This window comes from Eulemur rufifrons, chromosome 5 (assembly GCF_041146395.1).
Source record: "Eulemur rufifrons isolate Redbay chromosome 5, OSU_ERuf_1, whole genome shotgun sequence".
Lineage (NCBI taxonomy): Eukaryota > Metazoa > Chordata > Mammalia > Primates > Lemuridae > Eulemur > Eulemur rufifrons.
Window position 1 is genome coordinate 54,530,523 of NC_090987.1, and position 13,426 is coordinate 54,543,948.

The window sequence follows — 13,426 nt, forward strand, 5'->3', positions numbered from 1 at the left end:
CCGTGCTGACAGGTGGTGTCTGGCCCCCATGAGTCTCTTGGGCTGCAGTGAACACTTGGTGGCTCCTGCGCTCCAGAAAGGCTGTTGGCTCCTTGGCAGGGTGGGGACGGGAGCGCTCCCCAGCCTCTGCCCTTGTGCTCTTCCAGCACTTCTGAACTGCACTCCTATTAAACAGGAGCTTCTGTGGTGCTTAGGGCGGACTCAAGGTCTGTCCCTCAACCCAGTTAGGGGCCCATCATGGAGATGCTATGGACAATGGAGAAGGCTGCCTCTTGGGAGGCCGACCATGGCAGGGCGGGGACAGCACCTTAGGAGCCAGCTTGTTCTGGAAAGCGGTACCCACTGGACGGCTTAGGAGCCTCTTGGTATCAGGCCTCTCTGTGTCCCCTTCCACTGGGCATCCCCGGCAGCCTGGGGGCTCTAATGCTGAGTCACGGCGACCCGGGGACTATACTGCTGAGTCATGGGCAGGCCCCAGTCTGGGAGGGGCGTGGGGCGGGACCCCTGCCGATCACCTTCCCCCAGGTGCAGAGGCTGGAGCCCAGGCCCGGATAAGTGTGGAGGCCGGCCTCTTGGGGTCCCTAGTGCACGGGGGGTAGTGAAGAGAGGGGTCAGCAATGAGAGTTCCGGGGACACCTGGAGGGGCGGCAGCGGGCAGGGGGAGCGGTCGCGGGGCCCCGACAAGGCGGCTCGCGCGCGGCTGCGGGGGCGGGGCGGGGCAGGCCACGCCCCCAGGAGGCCGGGCGGGGCGGGGCTTCCGCGCGCTCTACAAAAGGCGCGCGCCGGCGGCGGGGCCTTGCGCGGCTGCTGCTCGGGCTGGAGGCTATGGCGTCGTTCACCGTGAAGGCCTACCTTCTGGGCAAGGAGGACGCGGCGCGCGAGATCCGCCGCTTCAGCTTCTGCTTCAGCCCAGAACCTGAGGCGGAAGCCGAGGCCGCAGCTGGGCCCGGGCCCTGCGAGCGGCTGCTGAGTCGGGTGGCTGCCCTGTTCCCCGCGCTCCGGCCCGGCGGCTTTCAGGCCCACTACCGCGGTGAGCGGGCCGAGGGGCGGTGACGCAGGCCGCGCCGGGCCGCCTGCGGCGGGGCCTGCGGGGCGGGGATGGTCGCCCCCTTCCTTCTCGGCAATGGCCGGTGGACCGTGAGTGGGGACTGCTCTGGCTTCTCACTACGCGGGCGGTGGCCGGCGTGGGCCCCCAGTTCGGCCTCGGGTACCAGCCTGGTGACCAGGAGTGGTGACCGAGGCCCGGTCCCGACCCTGTTCTTGCTGCTCAGCGCTGTCCCTCTGGTGCCTGGGGCGGTCAGGCCCGGGGGCGTAAGATGCCACCCCTCCCCCTCCATGATGGTGCAGAGCTTGGCAAGGACGTCCAGGGCGTCCTCTCTGGCTCTCTGCGGGAACAGGGTGGTCAGGCGGGCACTCAGGTTACACTGGACATCTTGCTGCGCCAGGTGGTGGGTTCAGATAATGCCCCAGAAGAGCCCGGGCAGCGCAGCCCGGGAGGAAGGGCTGGCAGGGGAGAGGCAGTGACGTGGATAAACAAGTGCAGAGTGCGAGGGGACTCAGGGCGGTGTGGCCTGGCCTGGGAGCCCGGGACGCGCGGAGAGGTGGGGCACTGAGCGCCGGAGAACGCCGGAGGCCAGGCTGAGTTACAGACGTTGTCCCATTGGCAGTGGAGCGACAGGGTCACAACGTTCCTCAGAGGTGTTCGTGTGGGGACAGAAGCCCAGGAACTCGTTCAGTTTCCTGCTGCACTGGTGTGACCAGTGGCTGCTGGGGGTGGGGTTGGGAGGTTGTGGTGGCAGGGAGGGAGGCGAGTGGCCAAGGCCGGCCCCTGGGAGGGAGCAGCGGTGGGACCTCCCTCTGGAATGCTGCCAGCCTGCCTGCCGCTCCTGTTTAAAAACATGAGTTTTGTGACAACTTTTTTGAGCTATAAGTCACATAGCATACAATTCACCCATTTGAAGTGAACAGTTCAGCGGTTTTTAGGATAGCGATAGGTTTGTAGACCATCATCACAATTTTAGAACCTTTGCATCACTTTGTAATCCCCACATCCTTTATCTGTCATCTCTCCATCCTCCCATCCCCCCAGCAACCACTGATCTGCTTTCTGGATCTGTTCATTTTCCTGGCTGGACGTTTCATATAAATGCAATCATACAGTGTAGTCTTACAAGTGGTTTCTGTCACTTAGGCTACTGTGCTCGTGGTTCACCTAGGTCACAGCACATACTGGTACTTCAGTTCTTTTGGTGGCTGAATAATATTCCGTTGTATGGACAGGCCACAATTTGATTATTTGGTCATCACTTGAGAGACATTTGGGTTGTTTCCCTCTCTTGGTGCCCCTCCTGTTCTTGTAACAGATGTTGCCTCTGGTGGCCCACAGGCCTGGTCCAGCCTGCAGCTATGTGGTAGTTTGGCCTGCATGGTGGTATTTAAAACCATTTGAGCTAACATGTAAAAACTGGAGACCACATACATTTTTTATTAGCTTTGTTCAGGGAGGAAGCAGGCAGATGGGCTCATCTATCTCCGTTTATTCCTAAACCACCAGAAGCCCAAGGCCTTTTGAGAGGGCTGGGCCCCTTGGGAGCAGGGCACAGGTGGGGATCTCCCACAGCTGAAGCTGGATCTGGGCCTGGCAGATGTGGACTGAGGGGACACCTTTCTGAAGGGGCGGCTGGCCCAGAGGCCCGGCAGCAGGCTGCCAGCTGTTGCTGCTGCCCCTGTACACGCCCTCTGCCTCCTGCATGCAGCTGTGGTCCAGGCCCAGGGCAGAGCACTTGCCGTCCCGCGGTGCCAGGCTGAAGGTGCAGTCTCGCCCTCGCCCCTGCTTCCCCTTGGCTCAGGCAGGTGGGCTCAGTTTACAGCCTCGCAGGTGCCCTGTTAGTACTGACCTCAGTCATTTCAGCAGCGTGTGTCCAGCTGAGTCTCTGGGTACTCATGTGTTGTCTTTTATTTTTATTTATTTTTTAATATGAAGGGGGGCAGTGAGGAAGGGGGTGCAGTTTCCTTTTTCTTTCTTTTTTTTTTTTTTGAAACAGAGTCTCACTCTCGCCCTGAGTAGAGTGCAGTGGCATCATCACAGCTCACTGCAGCCTCAAACTCCTGGGCTCAAGCGATCCTCTTGCCTCAGCCTCCCGGGTATCTGGGACTATAGGCATGCGCCACCATGCCCGGCTAATTTTTTTTTTCTATATATATTTTAGTTTGCCAGATAATTTCTTTCTATTTTTAGTAGAGACGGGGTCTTGCTCTTGCTCAGGCTGGTCTCGAAGTCCTGACCTTGAGTGATCCACCCGCCTCGGCCTCCCAGAGCGATAGGATTACAGGCGTGAGCCACCGCGCCCGATCTCATATATGTCATCTTTTAAACAACTTAGATGAGGATGGGGACTTGGTTGCCTTTTCCAGTGATGAGGAACTGACAATGGCCATGTCCTACGTGAAGGATGACATCTTCCGAATCTACATTAAAGGTAAGGGCTGATCTGGGGTGCTTCCTGAAACTAGGTGCTTCGGGCTGAGCAAAAATAGGACTTTAATTTCTTCCAAAGAAGGGGTCAGGAGTCTGAGGGCTGTGTAAGACAGGAACATAACAAATACTGCACCTGGCCTGAGAAAGAGGAATCCATGATCACCATAGGGATGGGGCCTGGTGCCATAGGGCTGGGGGCAGCTTTGGGAGCCTTGGTAGGAGCAAGGCCCAGGGTGTACAGACCTGGCCCCCTGCTGTCTCTCTGCTGCCTGGGCCACAGGTGCCTGGTTAACAGGTGCTGGGACGGGGAACCTCCTCACAGGCTCTTGGTTGCTCTTTGCTGTCACCTGAGCAACTGAACTCCGTGCGGACTTGGTGAGGGGAGGACTCCAGGGGGCCTTGCCCTAATGGCTCTCTCCACCCTCCCTGCAGAGAAGAAGGAGTGCCGGCGGGACCACCGCCCCCTATATGCTCAGGAGGCACCCCGCAACATGGTGCACCCCAATGTAATCTGCGATGGTTGCAACGGGCCTGTGGTGGGAACCCGCTACAAGTGCAGCGTCTGCCCAGACTATGACCTGTGTGCTGTCTGTGAGGGGAAGGGCCTGCACAGGGGGCACACCAAGTTCGCGTTCCCCAGTCCCTCCGGGCACCTCTCCGAGGTGAGCAGGCCCTCCGAGCAGGCTGGGGGGGACGCGGGGTGTCAGGGGCCCCTGCCCCTCACGCCCTGCCCTCTGCTTCCTCCTCCCCCAGGGCTTCTCTCACAGCCGCTGGCTACGGAAGCTGAAACACGGGCACTTCGGGTGGCCAGGCTGGGAGATGGGCCCACCAGGGAACTGGAGCCCACGTCCTCCTCGAGCAGGGGATGCCCGCCCCAGCCCCCCCGCGGAATCAGGTGAGGCTTGTGTCTGAACTGGCTGCTGAATGGCGAGTCTCCAGGCAGCCCTGCACGCAGGGCTGTGTGCCACGCCTCCCCATGTCCTGAATTCCCGCCACGCCCTGTCATCCTCACAAGAGCCCTGTCCAGTGGGGAGTATTATCTCCACTTCACAAACGGGGGACTGAGGTGCCTGGGTGCCCGAGGCCACTGACTCATCTCCAGCTCTTCCCACCTCACCAGGCTGCCCTGGAGGTGCCCCTGAGGTCCGGGCAGGGAGGCCCTTCCCCTAGATCTCTGCGGTGCACTCTGTTCTCTTTTGTGATAATTGTCAGGAAAATCAGAGCTAAAGTTGTTCAACTCTATTTTTTTTTTTTTAAGACAGTGTTTCACTCTGTCACCCGGGCTAGAGTGTGATAGTGTCATCACAGCTCACAGCAGCCTCAAACTCCTGGGCTCAAGTGATCCTCCTGCCTCAGCCTCCTGAGTAGCTGGGACTACAGGCATGTGCCACCACACCCGGCTAATTTTTTTATTTTTCGTAGAGACGCGGTCTCGCTCTTGCTAAGGCTGGTCTCAAACTCCTGAGATCAAGCGATCCTCCTGCCGTAGCCTCCCAAAATGCTAGGATTACAGGTGTGAGCCACCACACCTGGCTTTGCTCAAGTGTTTCAAAAACAGTCTCAAAGTTAAAAACTAACCATGGCCTTGCATTCTAGATTTTTAGATTCTGATTTTATTCGTCTTGCTGTGTCCTTTGATTCACCTCATCCTTTAGGACAAAGATGAGGATGTTTATTTAACTTTGAGTCAGTAACGTATCTAGGATGTGGTCAGTACTTCCCTGTCGTGTGTACTGAGCCCCTGTGGGGTCACTGAGCACCAGGTCACAGAAGAAGGTGGAGTAGCCCATGCAGAGGAGGGTGCAGACTGGGAGGGAGGGGAGGAAGATGATGATGTTACTGGGGGGTGGAGGTCACCTGGGATGACAGGGACCTTGGCAGGAAGGTGACAGGTATCAAAGGCACTGAATTAAAGATACCTTTTTGTTTTTAAAAAATCAAAGCTTCTGGTCCATCTGAGGATCCCAGCGTGAGTTTCCTGAAGAATGTGGGAGAGAGCGTAGCAGCCGCCCTCGGCCCCCTGGGTGAGTGAGCCTCCTTGTCTGTCCCTCAAGGCCAGCTGAGGGCTGTGGTACTCAGTGCGTGCCTTCTGTAACTTTCACCTGGGATCCCTGCAGAGGAATGGGTAATTGACGTGCCCTTGACACTGGTGAGGTTTTGTTGCCTCAGATCAACCTTTGCCAAGTGCTGGACCACAGGCAATTCAAGGTAAATTCACTGACACATTCTCGAGCTTTCCATGTGGACTCAAGTGGAATCAGCCAGCATTTGGCTGGGATAATCCCAGCAGGGAGACTAACTGGGTTACGGTTGCAGAGCTGGCCTGTCACCTTCTAACTGTCCTTTACTGAGGGAGTAACCGTCTGCATTTCCCACTAAACTGAGCCTTGAGATTTGGACTTGAGGACTTGAGTAGTGGTTAGCTGAGATGCCATTTGTTTTTTTTTCCTTTTTGTTTGTAACCCAAAAACCATTCCTGGGTGCTTCTGAGTGCTGGGCCTGTGCCAGAGCTCGGGGGAAGGGAGCTGGGGAGGCAGGTGTTCTTCGTGACACGGTGCCTCAGACTGCAGACTAGGTCCGCTGGTGTGGGTGCACCCCGTGGGCACCCCCAGAGTAGTGCCACCTGACCTCAGGTGCAGGCTCCGAGATACACTCCTGTGGCTTTAGAAAGTGCCTGCTGCATTCATCCAAGGCCCTGGAGGTGGGTGCTGCAGGGTTAGGCTCGTGGCAGTGAGAATCAGCTCATGAAGGTGACTTCCAGTCCGAGGTTGTGAGAGCTCATCCTTGTGGCTGCAGTGGCAGGTGGTGTCCACCTGGCCTGTCCAAAGGTTGTGTCCAATGTCCATCAGGAATGCTGATGGGAGGGGCTCCCAGACCCCGCCCGCCGCCCCCTGCTGTGGCTACAGGGCTTGACCGCCGTCTGCTTCAACCCCACTTGTTCTGCTTTGAGGCAGCAGTGACATCTTGGCATTGCTGCTGCTAAATTAAACAGCTCAGACCACACATGGCTTCTGTACTGGAGTTAGAGGCTTTGAGAGAATGAGAAAAAAGTCCTTAATGCCTTCCAAGGAGGCGGAGCAGTGATCAGAGTCTAACTGGGAGACAGGCTGTGCCTAAACCCCGTCTGCCATTCACTCGGGACACGGTAGAAGTCTGAAAGATTTTGCAGTTGAATTTTGAGGCCTATTCCTCCAGCTAATAGGCTGTTAGGGACCCTGGGCAGCTTGTCTGGAGGAAACAAATGAACAGTGATTCTCAAGCCTGGCTGAGCATCAGAATCACCAATGGAGGGTTTTTTGGGATATATACTTTGGTGTATGGAAACTTGATTAAAATTATTATGAAGAACAAAAGCCCTTCACTAAAAGAACGAAGGTGAGGTATGCCGGAAAGCCACAAAGCCAAGTCTGGTTCAGGCAGGGACTTTGAAACAGCACAGCCGCCAGCCCTGGCCTGCCTTGGTCTTGGAAGTGGGTGCTGATGGGGCCTGGGCCTCTTGCTTTGGAGCTTTCCCAGGTGGCTCCGGGTCTGGCACCTGTGTTGGTGGAGCAGCTCACAACTGACCTGGACTCCCCACGCAGGACACGGGCATTATTTTGGAAGTGCTTAGAGGCCTTTTGGGAGAAGGCTAAAGGCTCTAAAGTGGATGGGGCTGGTTTCTCCTAACCAGGGGGAGCCTAGAGCCCTACAAAACAAGGACTGTGTCAGCAAAACACGCTGGGTGGCTTCAGCGGGGGAGAGCCATTGGTGGAGTGGCTGAAACTCTGTTGTTAAGTCACGGGTATTTTTCTTTCCTTTCTTTATGAGGAACTAAAAGCAGGATGACTCACATGGTAACTGCCTAGAAGGGACTGCTCCCAGCGCAGGGCCCAGGGGGAACGAGTCAGCAGCAAGCTTCGGTGGCAGTTTGTGTGTGGAGGGAGCGGTGACTTTCAAGTACAGAGCCAGGGCCTTTTTGGTAGGTGCTACGAGAAGCAGCTGCGTGAGCCCACCACTGAGGCCCAGGACTGTCTTGGCCTGGAGGTCACAGTCACTGACATCTAGGACATAAAGCAGCATGGCCCTTCCCGGTCACAGTATCTTTGATCAGCACACCCACACATAGAGGCTTTGGGGGCAGCAGGTCACAGGCCATTGTCCAGTGTTGTAAGCTCTGGGTTGAAATCTCAGGGTTTATTCAAGTTGGAGAAACTCTAATTCTACAGGGTGTCCCAAAAGTCTCCATACAAATGAAAAATTTTGTAAAATTTCATAATGACTGCTTTGTAAACAAAGGTACATATGGCTACAATTTCCCATTTTCCCTATGTATGGCAACTTTTTTTTTTTTTGAGACAGAGTCTCACTCTGTTGCCTGGGCTAGAGTGCCATGGCGTCAGCCTAGCTTACAGCAACCTCCAACTCCTGGGCTCAAGCGATCCTCCTGCCTCAGCCTCCCGAGTAGCTGGGACTACAGGCATGCGCCACCATGCCCGGCTAATTTCTTTCTATTTTTAGTAGAGACAGGGTCTGGCTCTTGCTCAGGTTGGTCTCGAACTCCTGACCTGGAGTGATCCTCCCGCCTTGGCCTCCCAGAGTGCTAGGATGACAGGCGTGAGCCACCACGCCCAGCCTGTATGGTGACTTTTGGGACGCCCTGTATAATCTCTCTGCTCTGTTTACAGAAGTGTTCAATCACTCATCCATTTTTAAAAAATGTACTATTCTTTCATCTTTTGTTTGCTTCATAAAGAAAAGTTGGAAGGAAAAAAGAAAAACGATTTAAATACTACAGATGGAGGCAGCTGGAGTTAGGCCTGCTTTTACCCCTGCTCCCCCCTCAAACGCTACTAAAACAACAGTAAAGGCTTAAACAAGTATAAAGCAACAAGGACAAAAAAAGGGAAAGAAAGTAAGAGAGGAAAAGATAAGAAGATGTCATATTTTGGAAGACAGGAAATGAACGGGGTGGCAGGCAGCTCCCGAGGGGTCGGAGACCTGCATGGGGCCCCCGTTGAAAGGCAAGACCATCTGCTCAGGTGTCAGGAAAGGCAAGAGGTGGTACTGACATGGCCAGGCTACGAGGGGACAGGTTGAAAACCTCTAGTAAGGGTCACTGAGAGACTCCGAGGCCCCACTCAGCCAGGTAATGGCCCTTGCCACCCTTGTAGGGCACCTGACCCAGGGGAGCTTCAGCCAGGGGATACCGGGGACACAGCAGCATGCACCAGCCGGACACTGGGCATCGTGAGCGAGGAGTGGGCCTACAGCGGCTTCCTTGGCCAGACAGGAGATGGGGAGTTCCTGCTGAGGGAGGCTGAATGCCCCAGAAGGGTCCTACAGCCCCCAGCAGCTGGGCCGCAGTCACCCGACAGAGGGGAAGCTGAGGCTGGCCCCGGCCCCCCAGAGAGGGCTTCCTGTCGGCCTCTTCATAGCGCCTTACCGGGCTCAGACAGCCACAGTCACCGGCCACCCAAGGAGAGCCTCTGCACGTGGACAAGAGGCCTCACAGAGTGATAGTGTCCTGAATGAGATATAAGGGAGTATTTTATCCGTGAAAGGGAGTGGGATACTATAAAAAGGGGAACAAAGGGAACACAGTAAGAAAGTTCTTGAAAATTAAAAAAAAAATAGGCAGGAAAAAAAAACCCTAAAAATTTAAGAAGGCTTAGATTCTAAGATTGTCTCAAGGAGCTATTCCAAAAGCAAAATAAATAGAAATAGGAGAGAAAAGATGAGAAAATTAGAAGATTAATCCTAGAAGCCCAATATAGGATGAATAGGAATTCCAGAAGGAGAAAACTGAAATGAGGAGATGAACATGGAATGCAGGACAGTGTTTTGGCACTGTGGATAACCTCGAGTTTGAAAGGGGCACAGAATGACTGGAATAGTGACTGAGAAAGGTCCCTCAGCAAAGCGTACGGTTGTCAGACGCCAGAACCCTACGAGGGGCTCCTGAAACTCTGCGGGTTACTGTAACGCTTGTGGGTACCAAGGGCAAGCATGGGAAGCCAGCAGACAGGGGAACAACTGGTGACTTCCAAAGTCAGTTAAAAAGGGTTTTCAGCCTAGAATTCTGTACTCAGCTTTGATCAAACATGAGAGCAGAACCGTGTTAACCCTGGCTGGAACCAAATGAAGAAATGAACCCAGGATGAAGAACAGAGGTATCGGGAAACACGGGAGCTCGCACAGGAGAGAGGGAAGGGGTTGCCAGGTGCAAGTGACGGCCACCACCGCCACACAGCCAGGCACCTGCCCGAGTGCTGCCGGCCCGGCTGCAGCGGGACCTGTGTGCTGCAGGGTGCTCCAGGGAAAACGCCAGAACTGATGGGGCCTCTGATCTGCTTTGCCCTTCTAGAAAATTGTAGAGACGCTGCTGGAGAGATGGGGAAAGTTAGCAAATGAAAAAAGAGGGCATTGTTAGTGGCAGGAAAACAAAAATCTATACGAGGACATAATCACGTCCACTGCTTGGCCCAGCAAAGAACAACATTTTTTTTTTTTTTGAGACAGAGTCTCTGTTGCCTCAGGTAGAGTGCAGTGGTGTCATCACAGCTCACAGCAACCTCAAACTTCTGGGCTCAAGCGATCCTCCTGCCTCAGCCTCCTGAGTAGCTGGGACTGCAGGCGAATGCCACCGTGCCTGGCTAATTTTTCTATTTTTTTTAGTAGAGATGGGGTCTCAGCCTTGCTCAGGCTGGTCTCGAACTTCTGAGCTCAAGGGATCCTACTGACTCGGCCTCCTGGGGTGCTAGGATTACAGGCGTGAGCCACCGTGTCTGGCCCAAAGAACAATATTTATGTAGTAGTACTTCATAAACACGGAATGTTGCTTTAACCAAAAAACAGTTTTTTAAAAAGGATAGGGGAAGGGGAGGTAAATATTGGTCTAGAGTAAGAAACAAACAGATGTAAACTGGAGCATCAGGTAAGAGCAGCGGGAGCCGAGGGAGCCACAGGGGAGCTCTAGGGCACGGGCAGGGCATGGGGGAGTCAGGGAGTATGCACCGAAGCCTCCGGAAGCCTCTGGGAACTGTTGGTGCTAAGCTGTGGGTGTGAGTTCTTGGATAAATCTGAATTAAAAAACCACAGGTGATTCTCCCGTCGGTCCCTGGCGAGTGTGCAGGCTGCCCCGTGCTGCCAGCCAGCGGCACGCTCGTGTTGGAATGTGTGCACCTTCCCTGTGGGGTATGAGGGGACACTGCTCGGGTGGTCGGGACGCTAAAAGCCTAGACTTCACCACTGTGCGATTCATCTCTGTAACCAAACACTACTCGTATCCTTAAATCTGTTGAAAAAGAAAAAAAACATACTTGGCATAGCACAAAGCCCTGTGTGCCAGTGTGGCGTGACACTTGGTTTTCGCCGCGGCCGGGGCGTCTGGCCACGTGGCGTGTGTGGTTCACCCTGCTCACAGCGGTTGGCCCAGCCTCCCATGCAGCCTGCTCTGCGTGGGTTGGGTGAACAAGGTCTCTGTGGACTTTGTGGCTCAGAAGCTGCCCTTGGATGTCAGCTGAGGTTAATGTTTTACTAAACTGGAGGAACAGACAGGTCCAACATGGTGGACATATTGGGAGAGTGTTTGTAGAAGCCAAGGAGATTCAGGGCCAGGATATTGGGAGAGGCAGCCCCTGGGACCTTGGCGATCGCAGGGGACCTTCTGCCTCACGGCTTTGTGTCTTGGTGGGTCCCATGCTGGCTGCCTGGCTCCGGGCCGAGCTCTGGTAGAGCCCAGCGTCCGTGTCCGTCCGGCGAGTACCACCTTCCCCACCCTCACAGGCTTGTGGGGACTGAACGGGAGACCTGGGTGAGCCTGCGGTCCCCACATGCCGAGACCCTGCCTGCAGGCACATCTCTGGCTTTCTGTTTCTTGCCTGGCCTCTAGGCATTGAAGTGGATATTGATGTGGAACACGGAGGGAAAAGAAGCCGCCTGATGCCCGTCTCTCCAGAGACTTCCGGCACAGAAGAGAAGAGCAGCTCTCAGCCAAGCAGCTGCTCTTCTGACCCCAGCAAGCCAGAGGGCAACGTCGAGAACACTGAGCAGTCTTTGGCAGAGCAAATGAAAAAGATCGAACTGGAGTCTGTGGGGCAGCCTGAGGCAAGCCTGTTCCCCTCCTGCCACCTGTCGCTGCCTAGTGCTTTCTGCCCCCACTGCTGCCTCATCCCCAGCCCCTGTGGAGCCCCCCTTATGCAGCCCGAGGGTCCCTGGTGCTGTTGCAGAGTTGTTTGTGGCGCTTAAGTCACTGTGAACCTGCTAGGACTTTGTAAGGACAAGTATACTTGGTGTTTGCCAGTGGCTCAGCGTTGCTGCAGCTCCTTGCCAGCCCTGCCTGCGTGCACGGCACACACGCATGCACACGCCGACTCCTCCAGGAACGGGTGCTGTGGGCAGGCTGGCCTGCTGCCACGTCCCTTGTGTGCTCATAGTGACTTTTGTTCCAGGAACAGATGGAGTCTGACAACTGTTCTGGAGGAGATGATGACTGGACCCATTTGTCTTCAAAAGAAGTGGACCCGTCGACGGGTGAACTCCAGTCTCTACAGATGCCAGACTCTGAAGGGCCAAGCTCCTTGGACCCGTCTCAGGAAGGGCCCACAGGGCTGAAGGAAGCTGCCCTGTACCCACATCTTCCACCAGGCAAGTGGTGTGGGAGCTTTTGCATTCCTGCCTTTCTTCCAGCGCATCCTGTCACCTTGTGGTTTCAGCAGCACAGATCGCAGGATGGGGTGTTCTCTGCTGCAGGGCTCCGCTGTCGACACAGGTCGGAGTCGGCTTTGTCCTTGGAGTTTACACTGAGGGTAGTAAAAGAGCTCAGATTTAGACCAAGAATGAAGCCGGCACCACTGGGTTTGGCACCGGCTCGTGGTACTGGCAGTGGACTCAACGCCATCTTCACTTTCCCCACGGCAAGGGCTGACCTTAGAGCAGGGGTGTCACGGCCAAGATCCCTGTAGGAGCCAGGCAGGGAGCCACCATGTGAAGTGGGTGGTTTGGAAAGCAGCAGAGTGGGGTGGGGACTGGCAGACAGAGACAGCTGACACCAGTTTGGGTTCTTTATCATCACGTGGCAGTGACATGAACAGTGCTGAGTAACTCTGTGAGCCAGCCGTCGGGCTGCTGGTATGTATCTTCTCTGCCTCAGAGCAGGGGGCGGCAAACTATGGCCTGTGGGCCAAGAGGGATTCTTATATTTTTAAATCAAATGGCATGTGACAATTAGATGAAATTCAAATTTCAGTGTCCATAAGTGAAGTTTTATTGGAACACAGCTGTGCTCGTTTGTTTCCACACTGCGCGGCTGCTTTGGTGCTGCGGTGGCAGAGCCTGCACAGCCATTCAGGAATCGTTACAGTCTGGCCCTTCCAGAAAACACTTGCCAGCCGCTGCCTCTGGGAGGGCTTGAGACCCCGGGGCAGGGCTGGCCCCTGGCGGCACTGGGGACTCCTGGCCAAAGGCCGGGCTGTGCTGTCTGTGCCTTGGGTTGCACGTGGGGCTCCGCAACGCCTGCTCATGGCTTCTCACTGTTGCTGGCAGAGGCTGACCCGAGGCTGATCGAGTCCCTGTCCCAGATGCTGTCCATGGGGTTCTCCGACGAAGGCGGCTGGCTCACCAGGCTCCTCCAGACCAAGAATTACGACATTGGAGCTGCTCTGGACACCATCCAGTATTCAAAGCACCCACCGCCATTGTGACCACTTTGTTCACCTCTGTGTCCTCCTTTTTGGTCTCATAGTTGTGTTGAGCTAGTGTGACGCAGGCCTCTGCATGGGCCAGTTTCTCTGCCTTCTTCTTCCAGAATCGGGGGGTGGGGTGCATGAAGCCATTCAGGCAGCAGAGCAGGTGACACGAGGGGAGGGTCTGAGTGTGCGCACTGACATCTGAGAACGAGCCTGGCCTCCCTGGGTGCCCGGGCTCCTCGCAGCTTCCCGGGGCAGAGACCCGGCCCTGGTCTCCTCGAGA

General features: G+C 55.5%; 1 protein-coding gene across 1 annotated transcript; it reads left to right on the forward strand.

The window, feature by feature from the left end:
- The first annotated feature begins 808 nt into the window (after window positions 1-808).
- On the forward strand, window positions 809-13,404 carry SQSTM1 (sequestosome 1). The gene is made up of 8 exons (XM_069468594.1): window positions 809-1,030; window positions 3,384-3,479; window positions 3,911-4,140; window positions 4,232-4,373; window positions 5,422-5,502; window positions 11,349-11,563; window positions 11,908-12,103; window positions 13,001-13,404. The coding sequence occupies exons 1-8, from the start codon at window positions 826-828 to the stop codon at window positions 13,156-13,158; spliced, it is 1,323 nt and encodes a 440-aa protein (XP_069324695.1). The 5' UTR covers window positions 809-825; the 3' UTR covers window positions 13,159-13,404.
- Window positions 13,405-13,426: the final 22 nt, after the last annotated feature.